The following is a 26,464-nucleotide window of genomic DNA, read 5'->3' as shown; positions in this document are numbered from 1 at the left end:
CTAGAAAGTGATTGGTAAAAGCTTGCCTGGAGTTGACATTTCTTTAAGAACGGACCCTTGATACGAAACTGAAAGATTGTCATCCTGTGCCTTTTACAATAAAGATGCATAGATTCTTTATACCAGTAATTTTGTGAAAATTGTTTGGCATTTACGAACAGTTAGTTCAAATGGTAAGAATTTCCATGATTCCAAAAAAGTTAATGGAAAATGCATGCTATGGAAAAAAAAACTTGAACTTCAGAATTTTTGCACCAGAATAAACTTACCTTTTCATTTTCCACAAACTTTTTTCCATTCCCTAGTACAGATTATAATAACCTGAATTGAAAAAGAAACTGCTATTTTTATTTATTGAATCATGGCACATAATGCATAATCAATATTTTCTCCTCTAGGATTGAGGGGACAAATTTTCTTTTACTGTGAGATAACTGGTCAATTTCTTACACCAAAAACTTTGTAAAGGCAACAAAAAGTTTCTGAGTTCTTAGGAAAGAAATACTTTCATGATTATATTTAAGGCGTTACTGGAGGAAATTGGTATTTTTGCAAGTATAAATTATCCCAAGCAATTTGATTTGATATGGCTGACAAAGTTTTAACATTTTCTTGATTGTGTTACAATATTTAGACCCAGACATCTTGTGAACAACACACTGCAACATTGTTCTTTTTGGAAACTTTAAGCATATTCTGTCAGAGCAAATGAAAGATAGGATTGAGTGGTACTGTTAATCAAAGCCTTTTCCCTTTAAAGTTGTTTTATATTATTTTACATTATTGGGAGATCTATAATAGTGATTTAAGGCATAGCGTGATTTCAGAGTCCCTGGATCTTTAACATAGTTCTAAAAAATACTAGACTAATTGTGTTGGTTGTAATTCTTCCCCACAAAATATATTACCAAAGAAAATGTCAGATTACTCTAGTGACAAGAAATTCTCCTCCCCCCTGCCCTTTTTTTCCTAACTTTTACTTTGGTAAACTTTAGAAGTGAAGAAATTACTGCCCACAGGATTTTGACTTGAAATTTTAAGAAATCTGCCCAAAGCATTCTCTCTAAAAAGTGAAGACCAGTTCTATACTTTTCTTTCAGTAATTATAAAAGAAAAATGCCTCAATAGAGACACATAGCTGGAGGGAACCCTGCGTATATCTGTGTGTCAGTAGCATGGAAAGCAAATATGACCAGGTGGTGTCTGAAGTTTGTGGTGAGTGGGAGACTTAACGTCACCTATTCAGAAGTGGGTCATTTTACAGTAAATGAAACAAGTTGCTCTTAAATCTGAAGCATTTCTTCTCCACAGGGACTCTTTGGGATTGGATTATGGGGAGAATGCTAATTGATTTATTGTCTGTTACAGGAGAAGACTGATATAGAAGGGACCTTATTTGTGTATCGAAGGTAAGACCTTTTTAAAAATACATGTTTTAAGTATATGGTGATCAATGTCCTAGGAAGGGGTGCCATTCTCTCTGTTCCTACGGCCTTAGCTGTGAGGTCCTAACCAAGTTCTTTCCCTTCTTGGAGACTGTGAATCAAAATAAAGAGAATCTGGTAAAACCTCTTCAAACACAAAACATTTTTCTACAAATGAGTGAGTCTAAAATAGATGCTCCCCTCCTGCCCTCATATTAAAGAGAAAGGAATATAAACTGTGATGCACAAAGTGCATACGACACTGAGGTGAGAGTGAGAGGCCGGGCCACCACCCCACTAAGGGACAACGTTAGTGACTGGGTCCACTCCAGCCCTGCCACAAGTTCTGGATTATGTATAGCATCTTCAGTCAGATGTATTTTTAGCTTGTCTCAGAGTGCTTTAGAAAGCCTGGATGATTATTCATAATTGTACATTTTTTATTTTCAACTTCTTAGAATTAATTATCTTAAAATATGATTGGTTTGCAAGCTGTAACTTTGCTTTGTTGGGCAACTGAGAGTGTGTAATGGGGGGGAGAGCTGGTTGTCCTGGTCCCTGTGTTGGCTCTGGCAGGGCGCTGCCTTCTCTGGCTTTCCAAAGCTGGAGCAATCAGAGGGCACCGTGACTGACCTTTGGCTCTTCCTTCCTTGTATTTATTTATATGGTAGATGAGTATATGTTTTAAGAATGCTTTTCTCCATCAATAATAATTTAAAATAATTTGCCTAATACTCTTCTAAGCACATTCATCTTTTTCTTTTAAATGTACTTTGATAGCACTCTATTTCCTGGGCTTGTTTTTATTCCAAAAGGATGGGTCTTTCTCCTAAGCCCCCTTCACATTGTGTTAGCAGTATCAGTCTTGAGAAACCCTAACTAACTGGAGCAGGGGGTCTCTGTGGTTTTGGAGAGTGGGGGTTCTTTACTGGCTTACTGTGAGGGGCGTTTCAGATCCACTGATTGGGAAGGTGTGGAGCTAGTGGTGTGGCTTGACTCCATCCAGTGTGAGGAGACTTGCATAGCACTAGTTCTGACAGAGGAGAACCAGGAAATGGGAAAATCCAAGAACATTTTGTGAACCTCAGACAGGTATACAAGAATGTCAGAATATCTTTTTGCAAGGAGATTCTGTAATAAAAAAGCTTGGATTTGGATTCTGAAACCCCAGAGCTGAGGACCAGGTCCCTTATTTGTGTGCTTTGGAGCTCAGGACTTCAGCATTAAAATCTCATTAACTAATTTGTGGAGCAGGGTCCTGTTGTGTTATCAGCCTCTGTACATCACAGGGAAACAGCCTGGAAACGGGAGGTGTTAGATATGGCTAAGGAATGACTAAAGGACAATGTATTGGATTCCCCTGATAGGGTAACCATGGATGCTTCTTGCCTAATATTCAAAACATTTTCCATCTAACTCAGAACTATGTGATGACCTGTGTAGTTGCAGGAAAATTATTAGGAAGGTAATCAATCTGTACCATAATTAACATAAATGCGTGATACTTCATTTAGCAATTATTTATCAAATACATCTGTGAGAAATAAGATAAACTTCATTTGCATAAAGCTTGCAGTTCTAGTAGAGAGGAAGACAACAAGAAGTAGTGGTGATAGAGCTTGGGGTATTGAGTTGGAGCAGTTAAAAGCATAGTGCAGGTGGGCCTCACTGATGAGGCATCTGAGCAGAAGCTTGCTGGGTGTGATAGCGCTGTGTTCCCTGGTTCCCCGGGGCAGTGGTCTGAGCCCAGGTTCTGCAGTAACAGCACACCTGCTGAGAGAGTGGCAGGGTTGGGAACGGGGCATAGAAAGTCAGGGGTGTGCAGAGCATGTCACTTAGGGCCGGGCTGGCCTGAGTGAGGTCCCAACACTTGAATTCTGGGCAGAAGGGTTTGAGCCTGCATAAATCTTTGCTTACAGTGTGAAGCACTGATAATACTGAGTAATGTATTGGAATTCCTTCTTTTTTTGAAATGAGAAGAAAGTCATAGGTAACGTTTCTGCAAATTAGATAGTGACTACAGATCTTTTTTTCTTCTGTTAAATCTAAGGTCAGCTTCGCCTTACCATGGTTTCACCATTGTGAATCGACTGAATATGCATAATCTAGTTGAACCAGTGAACAAAGATCTGGAATTTCAGCTCCATGAACCATTTCTTTTGTATAGAAATGCAAGCTGTGAGTATATGTGTTTTATTAAAGTATTAACATATTTACGTTTGCAGTTAAGTGAGCTTAATTTCTATCGGCACTTTAGTTTTGGAGTTACAAATCACAATACAAAATGTGGTCTGTTTTGTTTTAGGGTTATAAGTGAGTCTGTTGAACAAAATCAAACCATTTAAACTGTAAAACTGAACACAGTTTTGTGGATAAGTTAACTTTGTTAACTATTCTGTTTGATTGCTTTATGTTTCTGATGTGTGCCTTTGTTTTTTGTTGTGACGCTGAACTGTTAACTGCCAATGCCCATGAGCAACAGGATTTATTTTGGAAGCAACAGAGGGACAGAGCATTCTTCCCACGAAGTAATGTGTTTTTCTGTCTGCTTCTGCAGTTGAGTGCCCTCTGGTTTCTAGTGCTGTGCCAAGAACTGTTCTGTAATGTTAATGGTACAATAACCTACGTGGGGTAGGCAAGGAACCAAGTCAGCTGACACTCCGAGACAGTTGAGGGAATTGAGGTTGTAACTCTGTCTGCCTCCAGGATCCTCTTGGGTGTCCTGCAGATCTGATAATGGTTAAATACAGTCAGCAAAGCTAGAGTGACCCCTTCAAGAAAGAACAGTACTGAAAAGCATACTCGTTCTAGTATTTCGTTATCAGTATTGAAGATAATGTGTTTTTGAAGACAGTCTGCTTGGCATTGACTAAGTGCTTGAGCCCCTGCCCCACGCAGAAGACCAGAAAGAAGTTCCTGGCCTCACCCCAGATCAGCTATCAGGGATGTGAACCAGTTGATGAAAGCTCTCTCTGTTTCTTCTCTGTTACTCTTTCAAATAAATAAATAAAATCTGGGAGAAAAATAATAGAAAATATTCCCTGGGTAAGAAATAGCAGAGCCTGTTTTAGAGTTGGAAACCCCAAATTATTTCCCTAGCTTATTTTTAAGTATCTAAGTGAAATTGGATCTCTCAGCTTTTCAGTAAAGTGTTTGTCTGTAGAGTTGTCTCCCAGACTTTAAACTGTTTGAATATACTGGACCTGTAAATTGAAATGGATTTATTTAAATGAATGGCAACAGAGTTATTTGGATACCTGCTTTCTTGTCCTGAATATGCATTGAAGGGGAAATTCTACAAAAGAACATAGATCCAAAAATTTTTGTTGTTTAAGTGAAAGTGACTTAACTCTGTTTTTTCTTACCTAAAAAAATTTTACCTAATTATTATTAGCAAAGGTTTGGTTATTCAAATAATAGGGAAATCTATCTTAGATCCATGGGTCTAATTATCATTTAAGGGTCCTATAAAAATAAAAGCCTAACAAAACATAGCCACAATTAATCAGAATCTAATTCATCAAAATTTCAGTTATTTAGAAATACTCCCATGTGTGGAAAAAATGAGGACAAATTATAAGAAAACAAACTAGTATTTTATTATATTAAATATTAAATCACAATAATTAGTATGTGTTATATGTGAAAATCAAGCAGATATCTCATGTAATCTTGGGTCAGTAGTAAAATGTTGATATTTTGTATGACTACTCTCACTATCATATCAAAGACTAAATTGTAAAATAACCTCAAATCATTAGAAATCTTCATTACATTAATTAGAACATTGTTGGAAAAAAGGAGAGCTCATGCTTTTCATTTTAGATCTTTAGCAAGGGGTTTCTTTGTTCAACAGAAAACTCACATAACCAGGCCATTCCACTGGGGAAAGTATTCAAAGAAATACCTGCTTCAGGGAGAAGTGACAAGACAGTGTGAAGTGAGTTAGTGTGTGTTAAGGCCTCTGTGTTCTCTCTGCCTAGTCTTAAAAATGGAAATAGTCTTGTCAGGTCAGCAAGCTGTTGAGTTGTTTAGGGACTTGTTCTTTAAATAAAGAGTTAGTGAATATCTGATTATGTGTATAAGTAATTATACCTGATTCCATAGCTGTTCTTCTGTCATTCCCTTGTGGGACATACACCGAGACACCTGACCTACTTAAAACTCAACTTATACCTTCATATCCTGCTTCTTTCATTCAAATAAATTTTTGGAATAAACGTAATATTGAACTTAACTTTTTCCAGTTTTAAACTGGTTGCTTTTTATTTGTTTTCAGTTTGTCTTTACTTATACACAGTCCCCATACACCCACCCCACTCTTTAGTGAACAGTAAGGGTATAAAAAAATGCTTATGTTAACCCAGGGCTTAGGTTTGGTTCTTGTCTTTAATCTTTTGGAAGCAGTGTGTCTTCCTTCTGTGTAAGGGTTTTCTGGCAGCCTTCAGACCCCACTGTGCAACTGTGAGGAGTGGGAATATTGTGCATTCTAGAGTTACTGAGCAGCGGTGGTGTTCTCAGCACTTTATTTCTAAATCCAAACTTATAGTTTGAGGAAACAAGAAACACGGGTTTAGGGACTTGCTCAAGAGTAACCAAGGTAACAAATAATAGGTGCAGAATACAAACCTAGGTCTGTCAGGCTTCAGAGCCAATAATGTTCTACTCTACCACAGCAATAAAATACCTATTTCATTAATCTGCTATCTAGTAGAATTGCTGTGATTGGAAAGTTCTGTGCCAGCACTGTCCACATGTGCCACCAACCACATGTGACTGTTGCATGCCTGCAATGTGGCTAGTGCAAAGCAGGAACTTCTGTTTTCTTTGACCCATTGTTTTTATGTAGTCCTATGTATTCGTGGCTACCATTAAACAGGTGCACAAGTGTGAGCTTGTGTTCTAACCACCCTTTGTTATACCTGAATGGAACAGTAATTTGAGTTATATTTTTATGCTTTCTGTTTAGTCATTTCTTTTTTGAAATTTCTGTTTCTAGATAGGAAAGCTACAGAATATATCCCTGGGGGTGGCTTTGCCATGGTAACACTCTTTTTGGCATGGGACTTCTATTCAGGAATTCTATTCTAGTTGTTGCCATTTTATTGGCTGTAACCTTGGATAAATCACTTAAGCCACTGATCTGACTAACCTTAGGCATGAACCAGGGTTTCTCTCTTTACAGATAACTGTTTTCAAGCATTATAGGGAATATTGCTACATAGCGTAAGTTAGATTAAGTTAAACATATATGTATGTGTATTTGTAATGATAACTCCTTCAAAGGACAAATTTTTTAAAAAAAGATTCTTAATAAAAGCAATTCAGTAGCTTATGCCTTAAGAAGCATTAGTGACGGCTCCCATCTTATCTATGATTAAATTTTTAAAAGATGATTATGTTGCTTTATAAAGTCACACTGGCACTAATTTCCTGGCTTTCTGTTCTTAATTGTAAATGGAACCTGTTTTACTAACTAGATTATGAAACTTTCCTTGGAAACTATGAATTCCTAGTTCTATGAAATAGACCCAGCAAAGAAAATTATTCAACCTCTGTCTAGCAATATCTGGACATAAACTCTTCTTTCTATAAGCAGTTAGAAATGTTTTATAAAATAGTAAATATTAAATACAAAGCCAAAAACAGAGTGGGGGGACATTTCCATGGGGCAGCACCCAAATGAGATCTGAAAGCTAAATGGGAAACATGTGAAATGACATTGGCTGTCAGCTGTTACCAGGTTCTTTAGGTGGGAACACTCTTACATACAAGAATTTGTTATAATGCACGGGAGGACCAGGAGACAACATTCCACACAAGGAGAGTTAGAGCAGAGATACACATACCAGCACACAGTTAGGTCCCCTGATGATCTGCATGTCGGGTAGTTAGAAAAGATAATTGCCACCAACCTACCAAGATAACAAGCAAGCATATCAATTTCAATCTGAGAAGGAAAATATTGTCCCTGAACACTGAAACCATGGACCTTCCCTCCTACACGTTTGGGATGTAAGTTATATCATCTATATGGTATAATTTCTTACCCAGCCTGAGAAATTAATATGAAATTACTCATCAACTGGTGAATAATAAGATACTTGGCAGAAGCAAATGCAAAATTTTTATGGTGAGACACATTATTAATTCGCATTGCCCAATAGTATCACATATAAGCCTCATGGTCCAAAATGACAAAATATACAAGGAAGTAATTCACAGTAAATGAAAAATAAGCCATAACATATAACAGGATTATTTGTAAAATTGTAATTACTGAAATAAACTGTCTTCCTGGGTTCAACAGTTAATAGTAGCTAACACAAAAACTGATAATCTAGAAGTGTGTGAAGACCATCCCAGCCACTCCATCTCTCAGTTCACGGTTGCTGTTCTGGGAAAGCAACAAAAGATGGCCCTGCACCCACATGGGAGACCCAGAAGAAACTCCTGGCTCCTAGTTTCAGACTTACTCAACTCTAGCCATTGCAGCCATTTGTGGAGTGAATAAGCAGATAAATATCAATCTTTCTGTTTCTCTCCCTTTAAGATAAACAACCTAAAGCATATGTGTGTGTGTATACATGCATGTATGTGTATTTTAAGAGAAGCAATATTGAGATTCTGACAGCTTCCCAGAATTCATAAGACAAATCTCAGAACTAGACAGAATAGGCCCCAAGCATAAAAAGTTCAAGTAATTGTATATGCAGACACATGACCGTGAAACTTCAAGGCAGAGAGGCAGAAGCAGCCAAAAGGTGCTGGAAACTGAGTGTTCACAAACGAGCCCCAATAGGACTGACTGCATCCATCCCTCGGTTGCAGCTGCCTAGTATGGAAGACAGGCATAACATGTGCTGAGGAGAATGCAGTTAACCAACAGTTTATTAATTGGAGGACACAGTTTTCAAGTTTCAACAGAAATGAGATGTCTCCAGCAGATGGTTGCTATAGGCTCTTCCAGGGCAGCACTGTCCAGTGCAGTAGCCAATAGCTATGTATGGCTCTTGAGCACTTGAAGTGATCATAGTACAGCTGAGCTTCCATTGTATTTCATTCTGATTAGGCTAGATTGTTTGGTTTCAATTAATTTAAATTTAATAGCAATTGTAAAGAATATAGTTCAGGAAGAAGACAATTGAATATAGGAGGAATAAGTGCACCCTTAAGAAAGAATATGTGTGTGAGCACGGAACAGGAAATAAAAGTAAACATCGATGATATGAAGTAGTGAAATGACTAGTCTTGGTAGGGTAAGTATGTGAAATTCACTTCTAATCTTCAAGCAAGGTTTAAAGCTCAAGATCCTGGAGAAGTTAAAAGTTAAGAATAGAATGAAATCTATCAGGAGGCTGTCAACTAAAGTCAAGTCATGTTCACATACAGTAGACAATAAGGGAAAACATTGTTTTGTATTAAAAAAAAAGATTAGCACATAAAGTTCCAAAAAGATAAAACAATCTGAATCACTGTATATAGCATAGCATATGCCAGGATTACAAATTGCATGTTATAAGAATCCACAATTATAGTGGGAGATTTTTAACAGACTACCTTATTAATTGACAAGTAAAGCATACAGTTTAATGTAGTTGGGATAAACAATACAGTTAACAAACTTGACCGAAGTTATCTAAACAATGCTTTCAGCAATTAGAGAAGCCACATTTTAAAAGTACATACTGCAAGTTTTATAGAAATTACCCCATGCAAGCCATCCCAGCACCAGAAATTAAGCAAAAGGGAAATCTGAATAATGTAGGAAAAGTATAATTTCATTGCTGAAAGTAGCAGATACGATAGAACAATGGAGCAGATCAACAGAACATGAAGCATTTGTAAGGAGATTGATCCAACAACAATAATAAAAGGAGTAAGATTCACAGGAAGCAATATTAAAAATTAAATATATATTATAGTTGGATATTGCAGCTGATGAAAGAGATCTTTTAGGAACAAAAAACTACAATGCATAATTTTTTGCTTATAAATTTAAAACTTAGGTAGGAGCAATTTTAATACTTAAATAGATCTGAATGAACTCATAAACAATAACATAATTAGGTTAATACTTTAATCATCTCTCCCATCACACCGAAAGTACTAGTCTGTTCAATAATGGGATGAGGGCAGTTCTCCAACAAACCTCTGAAGAGACACAGGTCTGCTGTTGTCTCCACAGGCCACACCTCCGTAGTAAAGAAATCACGTTCTTATTATCCATTGTTCAGTTCAGGAGGTGAGAAACACCTGCTAGAAGCACCGCACCTCACTAAGGAATGTTTCATTTGGAAGTTGCTTTGTCTCAAAGTCAGGGCCTAGGGTTCTACTAATGAAGGTGGTAGGTAACCTAGAGCCATGATTGTGGATGGCTGTCCTTACATGTCGCCTAATTACAAAATATCCCAAGAATATTCACTAAGGTCAGTTTTCAGCAATTTTTAAGAAATCTAAAACTCATTATATGACTCAACAGAAAAGTAAAAGCAAACAGTTTTGTTTTTATTTGATTTTTGTTTTTCTCCTCACAGCTAGACAGTCTACCTTAGTGGTGAACATGGAACCTGCAGATTGTATAAGGCCCACAGAATCATTTGATCTGGCCAGGCCAAGACAACCGCAGGCAGGATTCAAAAATTCAGTTAAGTCTGTAGCAGGCAAATTGGTAGTTAATGACTTTGTATGGCCCATGAACGATATTATTGTCAATACCCAAATGGTCCTTGGCAGAGAAAAGATTGCCCATCCTGGACAACCAGTATAAGCTGGTTGGTGGAGATAGGATACAGATTTGTGGTACCACCCAGCTCTGTGGCAATGGTCCCAGCGTTTAATGCTTTTCTCTTGCGGTATTGGCCTTTACTTTGTTTTAACTAGTGTTATCACTTAACTCCAGTGCACACCTTAATTTTGATATTTATTGAATATGTAATTCGTCACTTTGCCAGGTGCTTTATGTGTAGGTTGAAACTGTAGTACACTTTTGAATCTTTTTGTGTCTTTCACTTCTGTTGTGTCATTTAAGCATGTTAAAACTTCCTGTGTCAGAGCTTGCACTATATTATGTACCTTCCTGGTAAAGACCAAGAGTCCTAATGAAATGTATCGCTACATTAAGCTCAGAGCTAGATGTATTTATTCTTAAAACAAACCCCTGTGGATTGGTGGTGAAAATTAATGACTTAAGGTCTGCAACTTGAGAATTATCAGTTAAGCTTATAACAGTGCAAATCTGATCTACCAGGGACTGTCAAGAGTATTTACATGCTTTTTAGTGGTCATTTTCAGTAACAGTACTCAGGTCTTCATTAAAGGAATGTTTAGTCTAGATGTCTTCTCAGACCTAATTTTATTCTGTCCTTAAACCAATGTGCAGGGGCAGTTTTAACCAACAGAAAAGCAGTTATTTTTACTTTATGGGCATGTTAGCCTAGCATCCTTTAACTGGAAGGTAGTCACCTTTAACAAGGACAGCTTCTTGTGTTTCCTCGACCCAATATCTTACGGTATTATGTTATCTCCCCACTAAGTGCCATTTTTCCTATTTTTAGAAAGTTTTTCTATAACCCAAAAGTAGTTTTGGTTAGTTTGAAAAAAAAAAAACAAGCCTTTTCAGTTTTCCAAAGAGCTCCCCCCAAAAAAGGTTTAAAAAAAAGTGTATGTATGTAAGATCTTGACATTTTAAATAGTAACAAGTTTTTGGTGTGTTTGAAACATTTTCAAAGTGCTGTGTATGTAAATCTAATCAGATGTTTCCTGAAGAGAGCATTTCATTAATGCCATGTAACTGCTAGTCTAGTGTGTTGCTCTTAAACTTTGTTAAGGAAAAGCAGCAATTACCTAACAAGTACAGTTGAAAATTAAGATACTATTGCTAGTTAAATAATTTTTAAGAACTTACCTCCTGAAGCCTGGGAGAAATCCCCCTTCATTTCTGCTTCACTCACAACTTTTCCTTTATATCGGGCATCAGTCTCTTGGCATAGAGCATTTTTAATTAAAATAAGATCACTAGAAAAAGTAGAGAGATTCATTTCCATAGTGCTGAAAATGCAGCTGCCACGTGGAAAGTTGAGTAGAAGTGCTGTAGTGTGTGCCTTTGTGGTCTCGGCTTGCCCTTTCTCAGTTCCAGCGCAAGGCTCAGCAGTGGAGCTGGTAGGTGGCTGTTGGCATTTGGCACAAATCTTCAGACTTTATAAAGCACAGCGCAAGAAATTGCCTTGTAAGATAAGCTTATAATTTGTCAAGTCACAAAATGTGAGTTCTGTCTCCAAACTGAAGGAGGAATTCATAAACAGTGAGAAAGGACCCATGGCTCATTCGCTGTGGTCTGTGGATTCAGCACCATGCTTCTTCCTGAGCCCGGAGAAGGGCAGCAGTCTTCCTCCACCTGCAGCAGCGCTGCTGTAATCAGTGAAGGAGAAAGGATCTGTGGCAGCTGCAATAGCCTGGCCTCCTCCACCCAGATAAGCAGAGCGCCTTGCCATTGCCACACTTAGAGACTGAAAGGTGAAAATGCCATGAAGACAGAGACGAAAGACCCTGTGGCTGACCCAGTGACACCGTGTGTGGGGGGCAGAGGTTTGAAAAACATGTACTCACTATTCTCATAGAGCCTCTTCTAAGTACCTTGTTGGGAACTTGGTGAGTCCAAGAGTAATGCAGAATTTTCCAAGCAGATTCTTTTTGTTATGATTTATTAACTAATGCCCCCCTATCCTTGTAATGTTGAGTTGTCAGATAAAAAGCCATTTTTCTCTATTGTAGTGCTTTTTAATTACGAAGATTTTTTAAAGTGAGTCATACAGACGCCATCTCTCTTACATGATTATCATATTAATTATTTAGTGTTTTAATGTTTTTCCTTTTGAGAACTCAGGAAGGAAAAGTGCAGTTACTTATGCCTAAATGACAGCAGTGTGTACTGACCATGTAGTGTATAGATTTCCACCTTGCTTACATAGTGACGAAGTTCAGTGTGATTATAAAAACTGAAATACAGAATTGTCATTGGTCAGAGAAGACCAAAGGCGCTGTGGAGTAGATGGGATACTAAACCTATGCCTGAGCCTTTGGCTTTGGAGCCTTGAGTGGCCTGGCAGGTGAGTGCTGCCTACTGAGTCATCGCTTTCAGGTATGTTCAGCTTTTCTTTTTTTAGTAAAAGGAAAACACAGAAAAAAATTTCCTGCCAGCATTTTAAAAATGGAATATTTTATACACACACAGAGACACACGCCTGCAGTTGCCTACCCTTTTTTGTTGTGAGGCACGCTGGCATTCCTACAAGTACTACTAGTCAGCCCGAGCTCTGGATCCCACCATACCCTAAGGTTCCTCGTAGCTATTTGTGTTGACAACTGTGATTTGGACGATCCTTTAGTAAATTCATAGAAAACCATGAAGAGAGAGTAGCAGTTGGTGAAAGGAGAAAAAAGTTTCTTCCTCAGAATTTTACTTATTTATTTGAAGGGCAGAGATGAGAGACAGGCCCCATCTGTTGGCTTGCTCCCAAATGCCTGCAGCAGCTGGAGCTGGAAGGAGGCCAAAGTTGGAAGCCTGGAACTCAATCCAGATCTCGTGCATGGGCAGCTAGTTATCTGAGCTACACTGTCTAGCAGGGTCTGCATTAGCAGGAAGCTCAGATAGGTATCAAACCCAGGTACTATTTAAGGTGCAGCATCTTAACTACACAGCCAAACACCCACTTTTCTCCATGCTCCCTTTTTCTTAACCGTAAGCTAACCTATTTCCCAAAGCCCTTAGTGTAGGTTTTTGGAAGCCTGGGAAGAAAGGAACTCAGTTCCATGAGGTTGAAGAACATGCTCTCTATCTCCCCAGCCTATCTGTCCCTTATGATATATAAAATTGGTTATATTTATGTAGGACGAGCAGAGAGCTGTGGGGGATGTGTCCAGCCTTTGGGATACCCATAATTTATAGGACAAACCTTGGAAGCTCTGGAATAGGGAGCAGCGAGCATGTGAGGCACCGGTGGCTGTCAGTCCTAAGCAAAGGCAAAACTTATTTTGAGGCGTGTTATTCTTTTATAGAAAATAGTGATATGCAATAGTGATACTATCAGTTTACTTTCCCAAGCTCTATAAAGAAGTTCAGTGCTCATTTCATGTGTCCAAATCACAAGAGTTTATGAAGACAGTATTTCTGGTAAGTTAAAACAAAACAAACAAACAAACACAAAACCAACCACCCTGTGGGTGTGCAGCCTACTCCTAGGTCAGCCGCTCTTTGGCTCTGCACCTTGCAATCCCTACCACAGAGGCTCTCTCTTCTTCCCACTCTTCCCAAACCTTTTGATGCTGATATCATATTCCTGTCTTAAAGGAAATGATATCTCAAGGCAGAATCATTTGCTTTTTTGGTACAACCAGAGTGGGCTTTAATCTGTATTTATATGCTTGAAAGTATTAAGTACTCCAAATCTTGGTTATAAACCAAGTCCATTTTTTTTTTAATCGGAAAGGCAGATTTACAGAGAAGAAGGTACAGAGAGAAAAATCTTCCGTCCATTGGCCCACTTTCAGGAGCTTCTTCTAGTTCTACACTGCAGGTGCAGGGTCCCAAGGCTTTGGGCCGTCCTCCACTGCTTTCCCAGGCCACAAGCAGGGAGCTGGATGGGAAGTGGAGCAGCCAGGACACAAACCAGTGCCCATATTGGGTTCCTGGCACATGCAAGATGAGGATTTAGCCACTGAGTTCTTGTACCGGGCCCCAAGTCCATTTGTTTATTTTTGTATCTGGTGTATATCTTTGTCACTAATCTAGAAATTGTATATTACCAGCTCTCCCTAATAATTTTTTTTCATCAAACTGTTTCTGCTCAGCCCCTTACTTAGAAAATCTGCAGCCTCCTCCAGTCCTTTCAGAAAGTAGGTCAGATCTAAATAATAAATGAGTCAAAACGATAGCATATGTGGGAGAATGATTCCCAGCTCTGTTTTTCTAACTTTTCACAGCATCTCTAGAGAGCTCAAGGTATTTTACACATTCTCCAAGATCTCTGAATGTTGTATGTGGCCCTTACCACTTACCAAGGGAAGTGGAAGAAGTTTAGCATCAGATCACAGTAGGTTGCTGATTTCTCTAATACGGCTCTTCAGGTAACTAGAAAACTCTGCCTTCTAGCTTTTTAAAATTTCTCAACATTAAAGGAATCCAAATGCCCTTCATTTATGTCATTAGCGGTTTTTTTGTTTTGTTTTGGGGTTTTGTTTATTTTTATATTTTCATAAGAAAAGGGCCTTCCGACCTGCATCGAGACACAGTTCACAGAAGGGTTGTCACACTTTCCAGGGGCTTATCCACACAGCATGACTTAATGAGGACACTTGTCAGCAGTTGCCACGTGTGATGGGTCTGCGTTCATTTTGAGAGAACCTTTTATTAAACTAAGTTCCAAGGTTGTTTCTTGCAGCAGCATAGTACTGTGTTGCCAACAGCTTAAACCCTCCATGGTATCATCAGGAACAGTTATTTCAGGATGTTTCAGCAAGTGAATTGCTAGCAACTTATGCTGGTCTTAGAGTTTCTCTCTTGAGGGAAGAATATTCAGCTCTAAGTTGGAGACGAGGTTGTCCACAGTTTTGGCTATCTAGGGAACTTGTCTGCCTTTCCTCATGAGTGACAGTGACATTCTTAGTGGCAGCGCCCTGGGCCCTCTTGCCAGCTGCATGCATTGAGCATCTGATATGTTGGCAGGCAGAGCTGATTTTTGGATGCGTGTCTGAACCTCTCCAGGTCTGCTTCTGGCAGAAACGAGTGTAACTCCCAGCCTTTACCCATTAAGCTATCATTATGGCTCCCTTATCTTTATTTCTTCAGCAAACATGCCTTTGAAAGTGCTTGGCTCTTTTTTGGCAGTTTATTTGATAATGCACAAAAGTAGAAGGTATGCAACTTGCTTGTAAATGACGTATTTCTACAAAGGAGGAGGAAGAGACATGACTGAGGGTTTGTTCTAATGAATTGACAGCTGTGCTAGACTTACTTTGATTGTCAACATGAATTCTTTCCTAAGAGTTTGATTTAGAATCCCCAGAGAAAACATTTAATCGCCTGGGCTAAGGAGAAAACTTTGTTCTTCCATGAGCCTGGTGTACTACATATCACGAACTTGTTCTCCTTACTATAAAATTGTGTGGCCACGTATTTCCTGTATAGTTTATTAGGAGAAAACAAACCTTTTGGATTTGAACTCTGATAGTTGGGTTTTCCTTGGACAAGTTTGGAAGAGGCATATTTAAAGAAAGGTGCTTGCGTGTGATTGCCATATATGGAATCGTTCTGAAGCAGTGATGTGATGGACTCCATGTTGGTGCAGGCCTCAACTACTAAGAGCCTAAGCAGGACCCTGCAGTAGATAATGCCTCCTAATTATCTTCTCTGTAACAAGGCTGCTTCTGTGTTCCTTCCACAGAGATATCAAAGCTAAGGTAATTTGTTGTGTTAGATTAAGTAGAACATGGTAAAAATTCTTACTTTTCATTGGGTTTTATTCTGTTTGAAGCACTGCGAGTACTTTGAAATTCTGTGAACAAAGAGGCACTATAAAAATGGATCCCAAACAGGGAAACTGTTAAGAGCAGGCTGAATGTTCAAAGGCAGATCAACTGGGCCTGACTTAATGTACTACAGAATGCTTGGCCAGACATGGGGCGCAAGGGTTAAAGGTGATTTCAGTTGATTGGAGGTTTCGCTGCCGGAGAAACCCTTTGGTAAACAGAATGGGAAAAAAACTATGATTTCCACTCATTAGAAGCCAAAATTAGATAAAAATTAGATCAAAATTTAAAAGTTTTTATTTTATTTTATTTTTATTTTTATTTAAAAGGGAGAGAAATTGAGAACTCCTGAGCTGGAAGCTCAATCCACGTCTCCCATGTTGATGGCAGAAACTCAGTACTTGAGCCAGTGCTGTTGATTATCAGGATCTGTGTTAACCTGAAGCTAAATTGAGAGTGGTGCCACAGCTTGAACGAAGGCGTTCCGATATGGAATGAGACATCCCAACTAGTGTCTAAATCACCACGACAAGCTACCAACCCTCAGGAATATTTTAATTCAGTCCACAATAACAACAGAAAAATTCAGTCAAATTGATTTCTGTTAAGAGAGGAACTTGTAAGTTGTGGTTTGCCATCGAATCTTTAATAAACCAAAAACGTTAATAGTTGAAAGATTTACAGGAAGAAGGAGAGACAGAGAGAAAAGATCTTCCATTGGCTAGTTCACACCCCAAATGGCAGCAACAACTAGGGCATCCCAAGAACTTAAGCCATCTTCCCCTGCTTTCCCAGGACGTTTGCAGGGAGCTGCATCAGAGGCAGAGCACCAAAGACCCAAAACACTGGAATATGGAGTGCCAACATCACAGGTTGAGCCTGACCTGCTGTGTCACAGTACAAACCCCTTTTTTCTTTCTTGGTAGTATATATATAATGATACGTCTTTAACTTAATTAAGGTTTTGTGAAATCTTGTATTAACATCTAAAACCAAGTATTTCTTACAGTTTTCATCTGAATCCTGATTTTGTTAAACAGTGTTTTGAGGGGGAAGTTTTTATTTGTGAGTCTGGTGGTAAATTCTGCAACATTTCATGCTGAGAGTATTTATATATTAATTATGTATACCCAAATGTTGAATCCTCATTTTCTCTCACCTTTTTTTTTCTTTGTTTTTCAAGTGTCAATATACAGTATCTGGTTTTATGACAAGAATGACTGTCACCGCATAGCAAAACTCATGGCTGAGTAAGTATTTCTCTGACTCTGTAGACTGAACTGAGGGTATCCAGGAGATGGCAAATGGCCCTCCTTCCCACTTCTCTTGTTATTCAAATATGCTACTCATGTATTTTCCTCAAGTTCCTTTTTAATGCCAGCAATTTGAAAAAGACAGAAAAGCTTAAACCTAAAACTACCTATAATCCTACTGCCCACAGTGTTAGCATTTTAGTTTCTCTTTCTTTCCAGTCTTTCCCTATATTGTCTGTACATTAGGCTGACGTTTGTGATGGTTTTTTCCACAAACTGGATAATATTTTATGTCCTGCTTTTCATGTAATTAGTGTTTTTCTGGGGCATTAACATTTTCTTCTGTAGTATTTATGAGGGCTGTGTTGCAGCTAGTCCTCCAGACAAGTCATCATTTAACTGGGAACTTTCTGTTGAACGTGTAGTTTAAGGCTGCCCAGCTGCCTGGCTGCAGAGGGTATCATTGGCACACATGCACACATAGACGTTACTACCATTTGCAATGGCTTTGGTTTAAGCTCTGCAAATCTCATTGTAACGCAGGTCTGTATTAGATAGCCTGACAGAACTCCCACTTCTGGCCATGTCTAATTTCTTTAACAGTACTCATTTTTGACACGTACTTTAACCAGCTCCATCCACTCCACTAATGAATTGTGTTCCAGAATTCTTCGTTCAGAATCTTGAAATTTGGAAAATAGTTTTCATTGAGTTAGCATTGCAGGTAGTAGCTCATGGTGCTTTCTCAGACTAGCTTGTTGAAGAAACCACCCTTTGTGTCCACATTACTGAATGGCTAGTCTGTACCCTGGGAGCCCAGGATACTGTGGGGTACAGCACTCTGGGCAGGGTGGGCAACATTGCTGCTGGCTTCTGCTTCCTCTGCAGTTGCAACATTCTAATTTTATATTAATTCTTACAAAGATGTAAGTGAGTAATTAACTCCCAAACCTCAGTTCCAGGTACTATGCGTGTTTAAAGAAAGCAGGCATAGCTACAGTGTGGTGATAATCCAGGACAACGAACATGTCCTTCTTGGATGTTTCTCTGTCAGCTTCCTGCCCATCGTCTGCCTGGCGCGGAGCTCACACAGCAGCCCGTGTTTATTACTGGGTTCACCCTGAGGACATTGGTCCCTGTGAGCATACAGGGAACGATGTCAGTCATATTTGAAAAAGTGTTAGCTCCCTAGAGCCTTACTTTATTTTTAGAACATCTTTTCTCTAAAAATTATAAAACTTTTTCAACAAAACTATTTCTCTCTTTTTTGTTTTGTTTTGTTTTGAAAGTGATGGCACAAGCAGGTTACTGTGGCTACTTCAGAAAATTAAGATTTATTGATTCATAGATACCCAGAAATGCAAAATAATTTTTTTCTTAAACATCTAAACTTTGGAATGTGTTCGTGTATAGCTACTTCTTCTGTGAGTGAGGATGCTTGAGTGAGAGCATCTGCCTGGTTTAGTGTTAACACCTATCGAGAGGGCACTGTTTACCATTATTCCCATCAGGCCGAGTGGTACCCTGCATGCTAGGTGATAAGTGAAACTGAAAACTGAAGGCCTGGCTGAAGGTGCAGGATGGACTACAAATAGGATGAGGAAGTGGAAACAGGAAGCCAGAGATGTAAGACAACATTCTTGGTTCTTAGAAAAGAGGAACGTTGCTTAAATCCTCAGTGTTTGTTTAAGCAGCAGAGAAGGTGTGGAGAATGACTAGAGAATGTGCAGTGGAGGTATGGATGGTGAGATTTTGAATGTCTGTCCTGCTAGTGGCCGAGGAGAAGGCCTTGTGTTACCATGGACTCTGTGGTAGATGGCTTTTGGTCACCAGAGATACAAAGCCATCTTTCTTTGCTCTAAATCTGCCTTACATGTGCCTCTGATGCTATGTAAATCAAAAAAATCACTTCTACTCACCAAAAATACTGGTAAAAGTCCTTTTGGCATACTGTTCATCTAGCTGAATGTGTCTGTCAGTGCCTGTTCTATCAGAGTTCTTCCAATCACCTTTTTGACAGCCATTCTGTAATGAAAATTTTCCAAGTTTAAAAAAAAAAGTGATTTATTCCAAAAGATATTTATAAAAGTTGGGAAGCTATATAGGAACGTGAGCTTCTAGACCTGTGCTCTATCTAAATTTATCCAGATTTTATTCTGCGTGGTGCATGGCAAAGCTGAAAACTCAGGAAATTAGAGATGCTGACTGTCACAAAGAGGAAATTCAGTCTGTCAAAAACTGGTTTTAATGATTTAAAATGTGTTGGGCTTTTTACCCACGTGGATTATAGAAAATGGGGACAACTCACATGAGTGCACTTTATTCGTGACCTCACAGTCATGGGGGCTTCATCTGATATTTCAGAGGAAGAAAGAGAGTCAGAGATGCTATTCTTAAACTTTGGGTTAGAGGCAGCCTCATTCAGGCCTCGTTTCTGTTAGTGCCCTGCCACTCCTTCCAGCTTCTCTAAGTAGGGGAGGTAAGCATTCTAAGTTAAGCTGTTTCCCAAGTGAGCAGTGGTCATTATTAGCAGTGTTCTCCTTTTGAACCAGAATCACAAATCCCACCTTGGTTAGATAAAGTTGAGTACCAGTATGGCTAGAGATAGGTGGAAATGGCTGTGTGACAGAGTCCTTTATGAAAGTGGATTTTTGGCTAGTTTTCTTTCAGTCTACCATGAAGCCTGCTTCTGTGTTTATTTTAAATAAACATCTTTTTATTAATATTAATAAGATGTGACCATCTTAATACGAGCTATGACAATATAAATAAAGGAACTACACATTACTGTAAACCATCATTTCCCAAACAGGAATTCTACCTTAGGAAGATTCTCTGATCGGATAAAATTTGGGAAATCTACAAGTGCAAGTTATTGAACTGGCAGCTGTAAAGCCATGAACTAACAGGAACTAACTCCTCCTGTTATTCTTCCATGAAAATAAACCCTTCACTACTAATGATTTTGTTTCCTGTTATCACCATTGTCCAGAAATTTCTCAGTTGGTTAAGTTACCAAACTTAGCTGTACCTGTAAAATCCCATGGCAGATAGGCCCGTTCATTACTGTTGGGACTGAAACCTAAACAAACCTTAAAGAAAAAAAAAATTTTTAGAAACTTTTTAATTGCCGTGCTAGAACAGAAGATAAATGGAAACCTTTTCTGTGATTATGCTGTTATCAGCTTTCAAAGATTCACTCAGACCTCAATCTCTAGAGGTGACTCTCCTTGCTACCCCAAGGTCAGTACAGACTTTCTGCTGTGGGTTATTCCACAGTGCTGCCATTCCGAGGCCTTGACATTGTCCAGTTTTAAATGTGTTTTACCAGTTAGATTGACTGGTTTTGCACAAGACATAATAATAGTGAATCATAATGTTCTGGGAATGAGGTCACCAAAGGTCTGTGTTGATACGTTGCAAGAACATAGGCATCCTGTGACCCCATTAGCAAATCCTTGGAAAAGAGATACCATAAGTCAGATTGCACCTATAGGGCTTTTCTGAAATCTAGCTCTCCTCCTCTAGTGTGGTAGAAGAGGAGACTCGGCGATCCCAACAAGCTGCTCGGGATAAACAAAGTCCCAGCCAGGCCAATGGCTGCAGTGACCACAGACCCATCGACATCCTGGAGATGCTGAGCAGAGCCAAGGACGAGTATGAGAGGGTGAGACTCTGACTGGGAAAGGGCGGAACAGGGAGAAGGGCTGTGGAAGCTGCTTCCAACCGGCAGAAACAATTCGTTCAAAAAAATATTTTTTTAAGCCTAAAAGGTAAGGAAGAAGGTTTGCTTACCTCAGAGTATTTTTTTGGCAGGAAAATTTAGAATGTTCTTCTACTACCATAAAATTGATGTGGAATGTAGAAATTAACCTATAGCAGTTCTCTCCCTCCCTTTCTCTCTCTCTCTCTCTCTCCCCCTCCCTCCCTCCTTCCCTCCCTCTCTAACACTTAGTTATTGGGGAAGACCTAAGGAGAGGGAAAGACAGATTTTTCCATCCTCTAGTTTATTTCCCGGAATGACCACAACAGCCAGGTCTGGGCCATGCTGAAGCCAGAAACCTGGAACTCAGTACAGGTCTCCCACATGGGTGCGGGAGCCTTCTGCCACTTTCCCAGGCACAAAATAAGAAGCTGGATCAGAAATCAAGTGGCCTGGCATGGAGCTGTTTCAAACCAGTCCTTTGTCTGCAGTGCTAACATCCCATACAGGCACCAGTTCTAGTCTCAGCTGCTCCACTTCCCATTCAGCTCCCTACTAATGGGTTGAGAAAACAGTGGAGAATGGCCCATGACCCTGGGCTCTTGCACACAAATGGGAGACCCAGAAGAAGCTTCTGGATCCTGGTTTTGGACTGACCCAGTTCTGGCTGTCACAGCATTTGGAGAGTGAACCAACAGATGGAAGATTTCTCTGTCTGTGGAAGATTTATATATATATAAATCTATATATATATGTGTGTGTATGTATATATACACACACACATGTGTTACTGGCCCAGCAGTTAGTTCTGGAGAGGCTTTGTGGCTCCTCTTTAGTCTCTCTTAGGATATTCCTGTAGGTCTTGAAAAGTATCCTGACAGTTTGTACCCCTTAGTAAAGGTACATTTATGTAAGATTTGTAATTAGAACTGTACACAACCTGTATTATATGCATTGTTTGGAATTTTACCCAACCAGGAGGCTGGTTTCCTGACTCTTGTGCATTTTGGTGTTTTATTTGAAAGTAAGAGTTATAGGGAAAGAGATATCTTTGATCTGCTGGTTCACTCCCCAGATGGCTGAAACAGCCAGGGCCAGGCCAGCCTGAAGCCTGGAACCTGGAGCTCCATCTGGATGTCCTATGTGAATGTCAGCTGGGCCATCTTTCACTGCTTTCCCAGAACATTAACGGGGTAGGGGGTTTCTGCTACCATACTGGATTTTTGGTTTGTTTTGTTGCTGTTATTTTGTTTTGTTTTTTTTTCCAGCAGAATTGTACTTATCACATTATTCTTCATTTGACACTAGGTTAAGTCGTTTCATTTCAGTTTCATCCTCAGCTCCACACTGGGGGGTAGAGAAAGTGTGAGAAAAGAACGCTTCCCAAAAACATCCTGCTGTAACACTAGCTTCTGGGTTATTAGTAGGTGTGCCTTTAAGAATGTTCGTATTTGTCAGGGTAGTTCAGGAAACGCTGTTACCTAAATCCCCCTGCATTGTCTTGGGGATTTGCAGTACTCACAACTGAGAGGTTCCCACAATAAGGAAAATCACAACACTGTTCCCAGATCTGTTCAGCTACTAGGGGTAAGGTTCACGTAACTGTCTTTTTAACAATACAAGTATCTGAAATTCGGGAACTTTGAAAGGGGCCTGCAACTCTACCTGGGTCTCCTGTGTGGGTGACAGGGACCCAAGTACTTGAGCCATCATTTTTCTGCCTTCTCATTTGCGTAAGCAAAGCTGGATCAGCTGTTACAAGTGGCAGCTTAGGCTGCTGCACCACAATACCAAACCCTGTGGGGAAAAGATTTTATTAATTCTTAACAGAATGAGCATAAATTTCAAGAATTATTTTCTAAATTTAAAGGTTAACTTGTGTCTCAAAATCTCTCATAAATCTTGGTTAAATTTGAATTATCCGCATAGTTAACTCATTCTAGTTTGTTGTGGGTTTTTTGTTTGGTTTTGCTTGGTTTTCGGGGTTTTTTTTTCCTTATTTATTTGAGAGAGAGAGTGCCCACAATAACCACAGATGCACAGGATGGAAGCTGTGGATCCAGGAACTCAATCCACAGGGGCGGCAGGGACCCAGGGCATGAGTGTCACTCAGTCTCCCTGGGCTGACATTAGCAAGGAGGTTGCATTCAAACTGTAGCCAGGCACTGAACCTAGATGCTCACATGTGGAATACAGCTGTCTTAACTGCTAGGCCAAATCCCTGCCCTCTTTGTTCCTGTTTTAGAGGCCTTTCCATGTCCAGTGCCCTTCACCATCATGCTGAGCTGCAGATGGCTCCAGGTTACATCTGGTGTCACAGCTGCAGGCACTTGGACAGTTACTCCAGGTAGTACCTGGCTTCCCTCTCAGACTAAGAAGCAAATTGCCACAAAAGCAAAGAAGGAAGTAAGGTGTTTTTGTGTTTGTGTTTGTGTTTGTTTTTGTTTTGAATAATTGTTTTTATTTGAAAGATTTACAAAGAGAAAGAAAGATGTCTCTCCTCTCTGTGTGTATCTGCCATTCCAATTAAAAAATAATGATTAGTCTTAAAAAAAATAATAAAGACATTACTTGGGAGCCATTTGCATTCCAAATTAGAGTATCCCAATCTGCTCCCAATTCCAGCTTCCTGCTAATACAGATACTGGGAGACAACAGGAGATGGCTTAGGTTCTTGAGCCCTGCCACCATGACGACGACCTGGATTGAGTTCCCAGCTGTCAGTAGCAGCCTTGCTCAGCCCCAGCCATTGTGAGCCTGGAAGGAGTGAATCTGGGGTTGAGGGCAAATCTCTGTCTCTCCAGCTAATTCAGTCAAATTTGTGAAGCTGTAATGTTGATGACTGCGTATTTTTTCTGTCTGTTTTTTATGTAAATGATAGCCTAGATATTTCTCTAATTCTTTCCGTTTTATTGAGAATTCTTTGAAGCTGAACCTTCATGTGTAACATTATTTTTTTTCCCAAAATGAATTGCTTGAAATGGAGTTGATAGAGGCTGACATTGTGGTATAGTAGGTAATGCCACAATGTGTAGTGCCAGCATCCCATATGGACACTTATTCAAGTCCCAGCTATTCCACCTCTAATCCAGTTACCTGCTAATGCACTTGGGAATCAGTAGAGGATGGCCCAAATTCTTAAGCCTCTGCATCCATGTATTCATCATCACCAAAAAATTGAAACAGAAGTGTCATTTTTTTCTTTCTTTCAAGATTTATTTTATTGAAAAGACAGATTTATAGAGAGGAGAGACAGAAATCTTCCATCTGCTGGCTCACGCCCCAAATGATCGCAACAGCTGAAACTGAACTGATTCAAAACCAAGAGCCAGAAGCCTCCTCCAGGTCCCCCACATGGGTGCAGGGTCCCAGTGACTTAGACCTTCTCGGTTGCTTTCCCAGGCCACTAGCAGAGAGCTGGATGGGAAGTGGCACAGCTGGGACACAGACCAGCGCCATATGAGGATGCCTGTGCTTGAAAGCAGAGCATTAGCCAGTTGAGCCATTGCATTGGCCCTATAAAGGTCCTTCTTTAGGTGAATAAAGAGACTCTGATACATAGTAGAAGGCTACTCAGCAGTTAAAAAGGAGTGAGTTATTGTCAGGTTATAGCATGGGTGAATCTCGGGGGCATTATACTAAATGGAAGAAGTCAGCTTTCCACTTAAAATGTCATTGATATGACATATTTTGAAAACAGATCTACAGTGACAGTTCAGATCACTGGTTGTCAGCAGGAGAGGAAGGACGTGACCACGGGGATAGCACAAGGGAGTCTTTTGGGTTGATAGAATTGTGGTATACTGATCGTGGTGGTGGGCACACAAAGAGAGCTATACACCCCCACAACAGTTAGCTTCACCATATGTTAACTTAAATAAAATAAGAATATCTAATAAAATAATATCATTAGCTTCTCCTTAAAACAGTGATAAAAATAGCAGTTGTAACTAAAAGTGTTGTTTAAAAGTAGGTGTCTAGCTTTCTAGAAATTCTGTAAGTTACTTGCATGACAGTCCAAAGCAAACATTTTGAGAATTTCTTAGTTTTTTTTTTTAAGTAACTCTTCATATAACCTTAGATGCTGTCTTATAAACCAAATAGTAGATGGCAAACTTTTTTCACATGGTGTACTTTTCATCTTACATTCCTAAAGAACCAGATGGGTGACTCCAACTTCTCCAGCCCTGGATTGCCGCCAGGCCCTCAACTCTCCAATCTGGGAAGCACCGAGACTCTGGAAGAGACACTCTCCGGGTCACAAGATAAGGTTTGTACAGCAGCAACCCCAGCTGTGTCCCAAGTAACCAGCAAACTGTTTTAAAGGTTTTGTTGCAGTGTTTGTCATTTACCGTCAAAGACCTCATGTGCAACACTGTGATGTCACTACCCAGGCCATTCCTCCTGGTCCACATCACTGTCAATCTGTATTTTACAGTAGCCTCCTGCATGGTCTCTCAGCTTTTGCCCTTGCAGAAGGCCACTTCCTTTACCTGTTAATCCAACAGCCAGAGGAATTCTGATAAAACCTAAGTCAGGTCATGGTGTTCTTTGGCAGGGTGAGTGTTTTGCGTTTTGCACAGCAGATAGTTTTCACTTGAAACCACCACTTTTTTTTAATTGAAAGGCAGAGCTACAGAGAGAAGAGACAGAAAGATCTTCCATCCACCGGCTCACCCCCCAAGTAAATGCAACAGCCAGAGCTGAGCTGATCCCAAACCAGGAGTGAAAAGCCTCCTCCAGGTCTCCCACACAGGTGCAGGGGCCCAAGGCTTTGAGTCATCTCTACTGTTTTCCCAGGTCTCAAGCAGGGAGCTGAATGAAAAGTGGAGCAGCCAGGACATGAACTGGCAGCCATATGGGATCCTGGCACATGCAAGGTGAGGATTTAGCCACTGAGCCGTCAAGCCAGTCAGGACCCTCACATTCCTTATCAGTGTGCCTGATTGAGTCTTGGGTAGTCCATGTCCAGTCCATCTTCATGCTAGTGCACACCTCAGGAGGCAGCACTGATAGTACAAATCCTTGAGCCCCTGCCACCTATATATGGGAGACCCAAATAAGGGACCTAGGTGGAGTTCCTGGCTTCAGCCTTGCTCATGCACGGAGTGAACCAGCAGGTGGAAGTGAAATATCTCTGTCTTTCCCTCTCCCTGTCACTCTGCCTTTCAAATAAGTAAATAAAGAGAGAAGTGTACAAAATTCATTAATTTATTCTGTTCAGATTATCAGGCAGGAATGTTCATGGCCGCTTTGATGACCTGTTCTGAATCATGAGTCACTTCCCCTTCCTTTTTGTAAACATGGTGTTGCAAATTCTTGCACTGTCTAACTCAGTGAGACCCACTGGTAAAAATGGACCAAGAGAAAAAAACACAGGCCCAGGCAGTGGCTCAGTGGCTAAATCCTCGCTTTGCATATGCTGAGATCCCAAACGGGCACCAGTTTGTGTACTGGCTGTTCCACTTCCCTTTCAGCTTTCTGCCTGTGGCCTGGGAAAGCAGTCGAGAATGGCCCAAAGCCTTGGGACCCTGCACCCACATCAGAGACCCCGGAAG

The 26,464-nt window shown here is 40.0% G+C and overlaps 2 protein-coding genes across 3 annotated transcripts in view; one reads left to right on the top strand and one right to left on the bottom strand.

The window, feature by feature from the left end:
- The window catches only part of CACNA1D (calcium voltage-gated channel subunit alpha1 D), a 419,352-nt gene extending 407,888 nt beyond the window's left edge, over positions 1–11,464 (bottom strand). The window contains exon 1 of the mRNA XM_040994635.1: positions 11,332–11,464. Within this exon, the coding sequence (XP_040850569.1) occupies positions 11,332–11,464 (133 nt within the window). The remainder of the gene's footprint in view (positions 1–11,331) is intronic.
- Positions 1–26,464, top strand: part of DCP1A (decapping mRNA 1A) — a 45,371-nt gene that overhangs the window by 972 nt on the left and 17,935 nt on the right. Inside the window, exons 2-6 of one of the 2 annotated variants that reach the window (XM_040994640.1) lie at positions 1,369–1,409; positions 3,475–3,602; positions 17,134–17,200; positions 20,732–20,870; positions 25,063–25,176. In XM_040994640.1, coding sequence (XP_040850574.1) covers positions 1,369–1,409; positions 3,475–3,602; positions 17,134–17,200; positions 20,732–20,870; positions 25,063–25,176 — 489 coding nt within the window. The remainder of the gene's footprint in view (positions 1–1,368; positions 1,410–3,474; positions 3,603–17,133; positions 17,201–20,731; positions 20,871–25,062; positions 25,177–26,464) is intronic. The other variant, XM_040994641.1, reaches the window with a different exon arrangement.

The sequence above is a fragment of the Ochotona curzoniae genome, unplaced genomic scaffold (genome assembly GCF_017591425.1).
Source record: "Ochotona curzoniae isolate NIBS_2020 unplaced genomic scaffold, NIBS_Ocur_1.0 contig_908, whole genome shotgun sequence".
NCBI lineage: Eukaryota > Metazoa > Chordata > Mammalia > Lagomorpha > Ochotonidae > Ochotona > Ochotona curzoniae.
The sequence above is the reverse complement of the archived record's forward strand: the minus strand, read 5'-3'. Positions and strand labels throughout refer to the sequence as shown.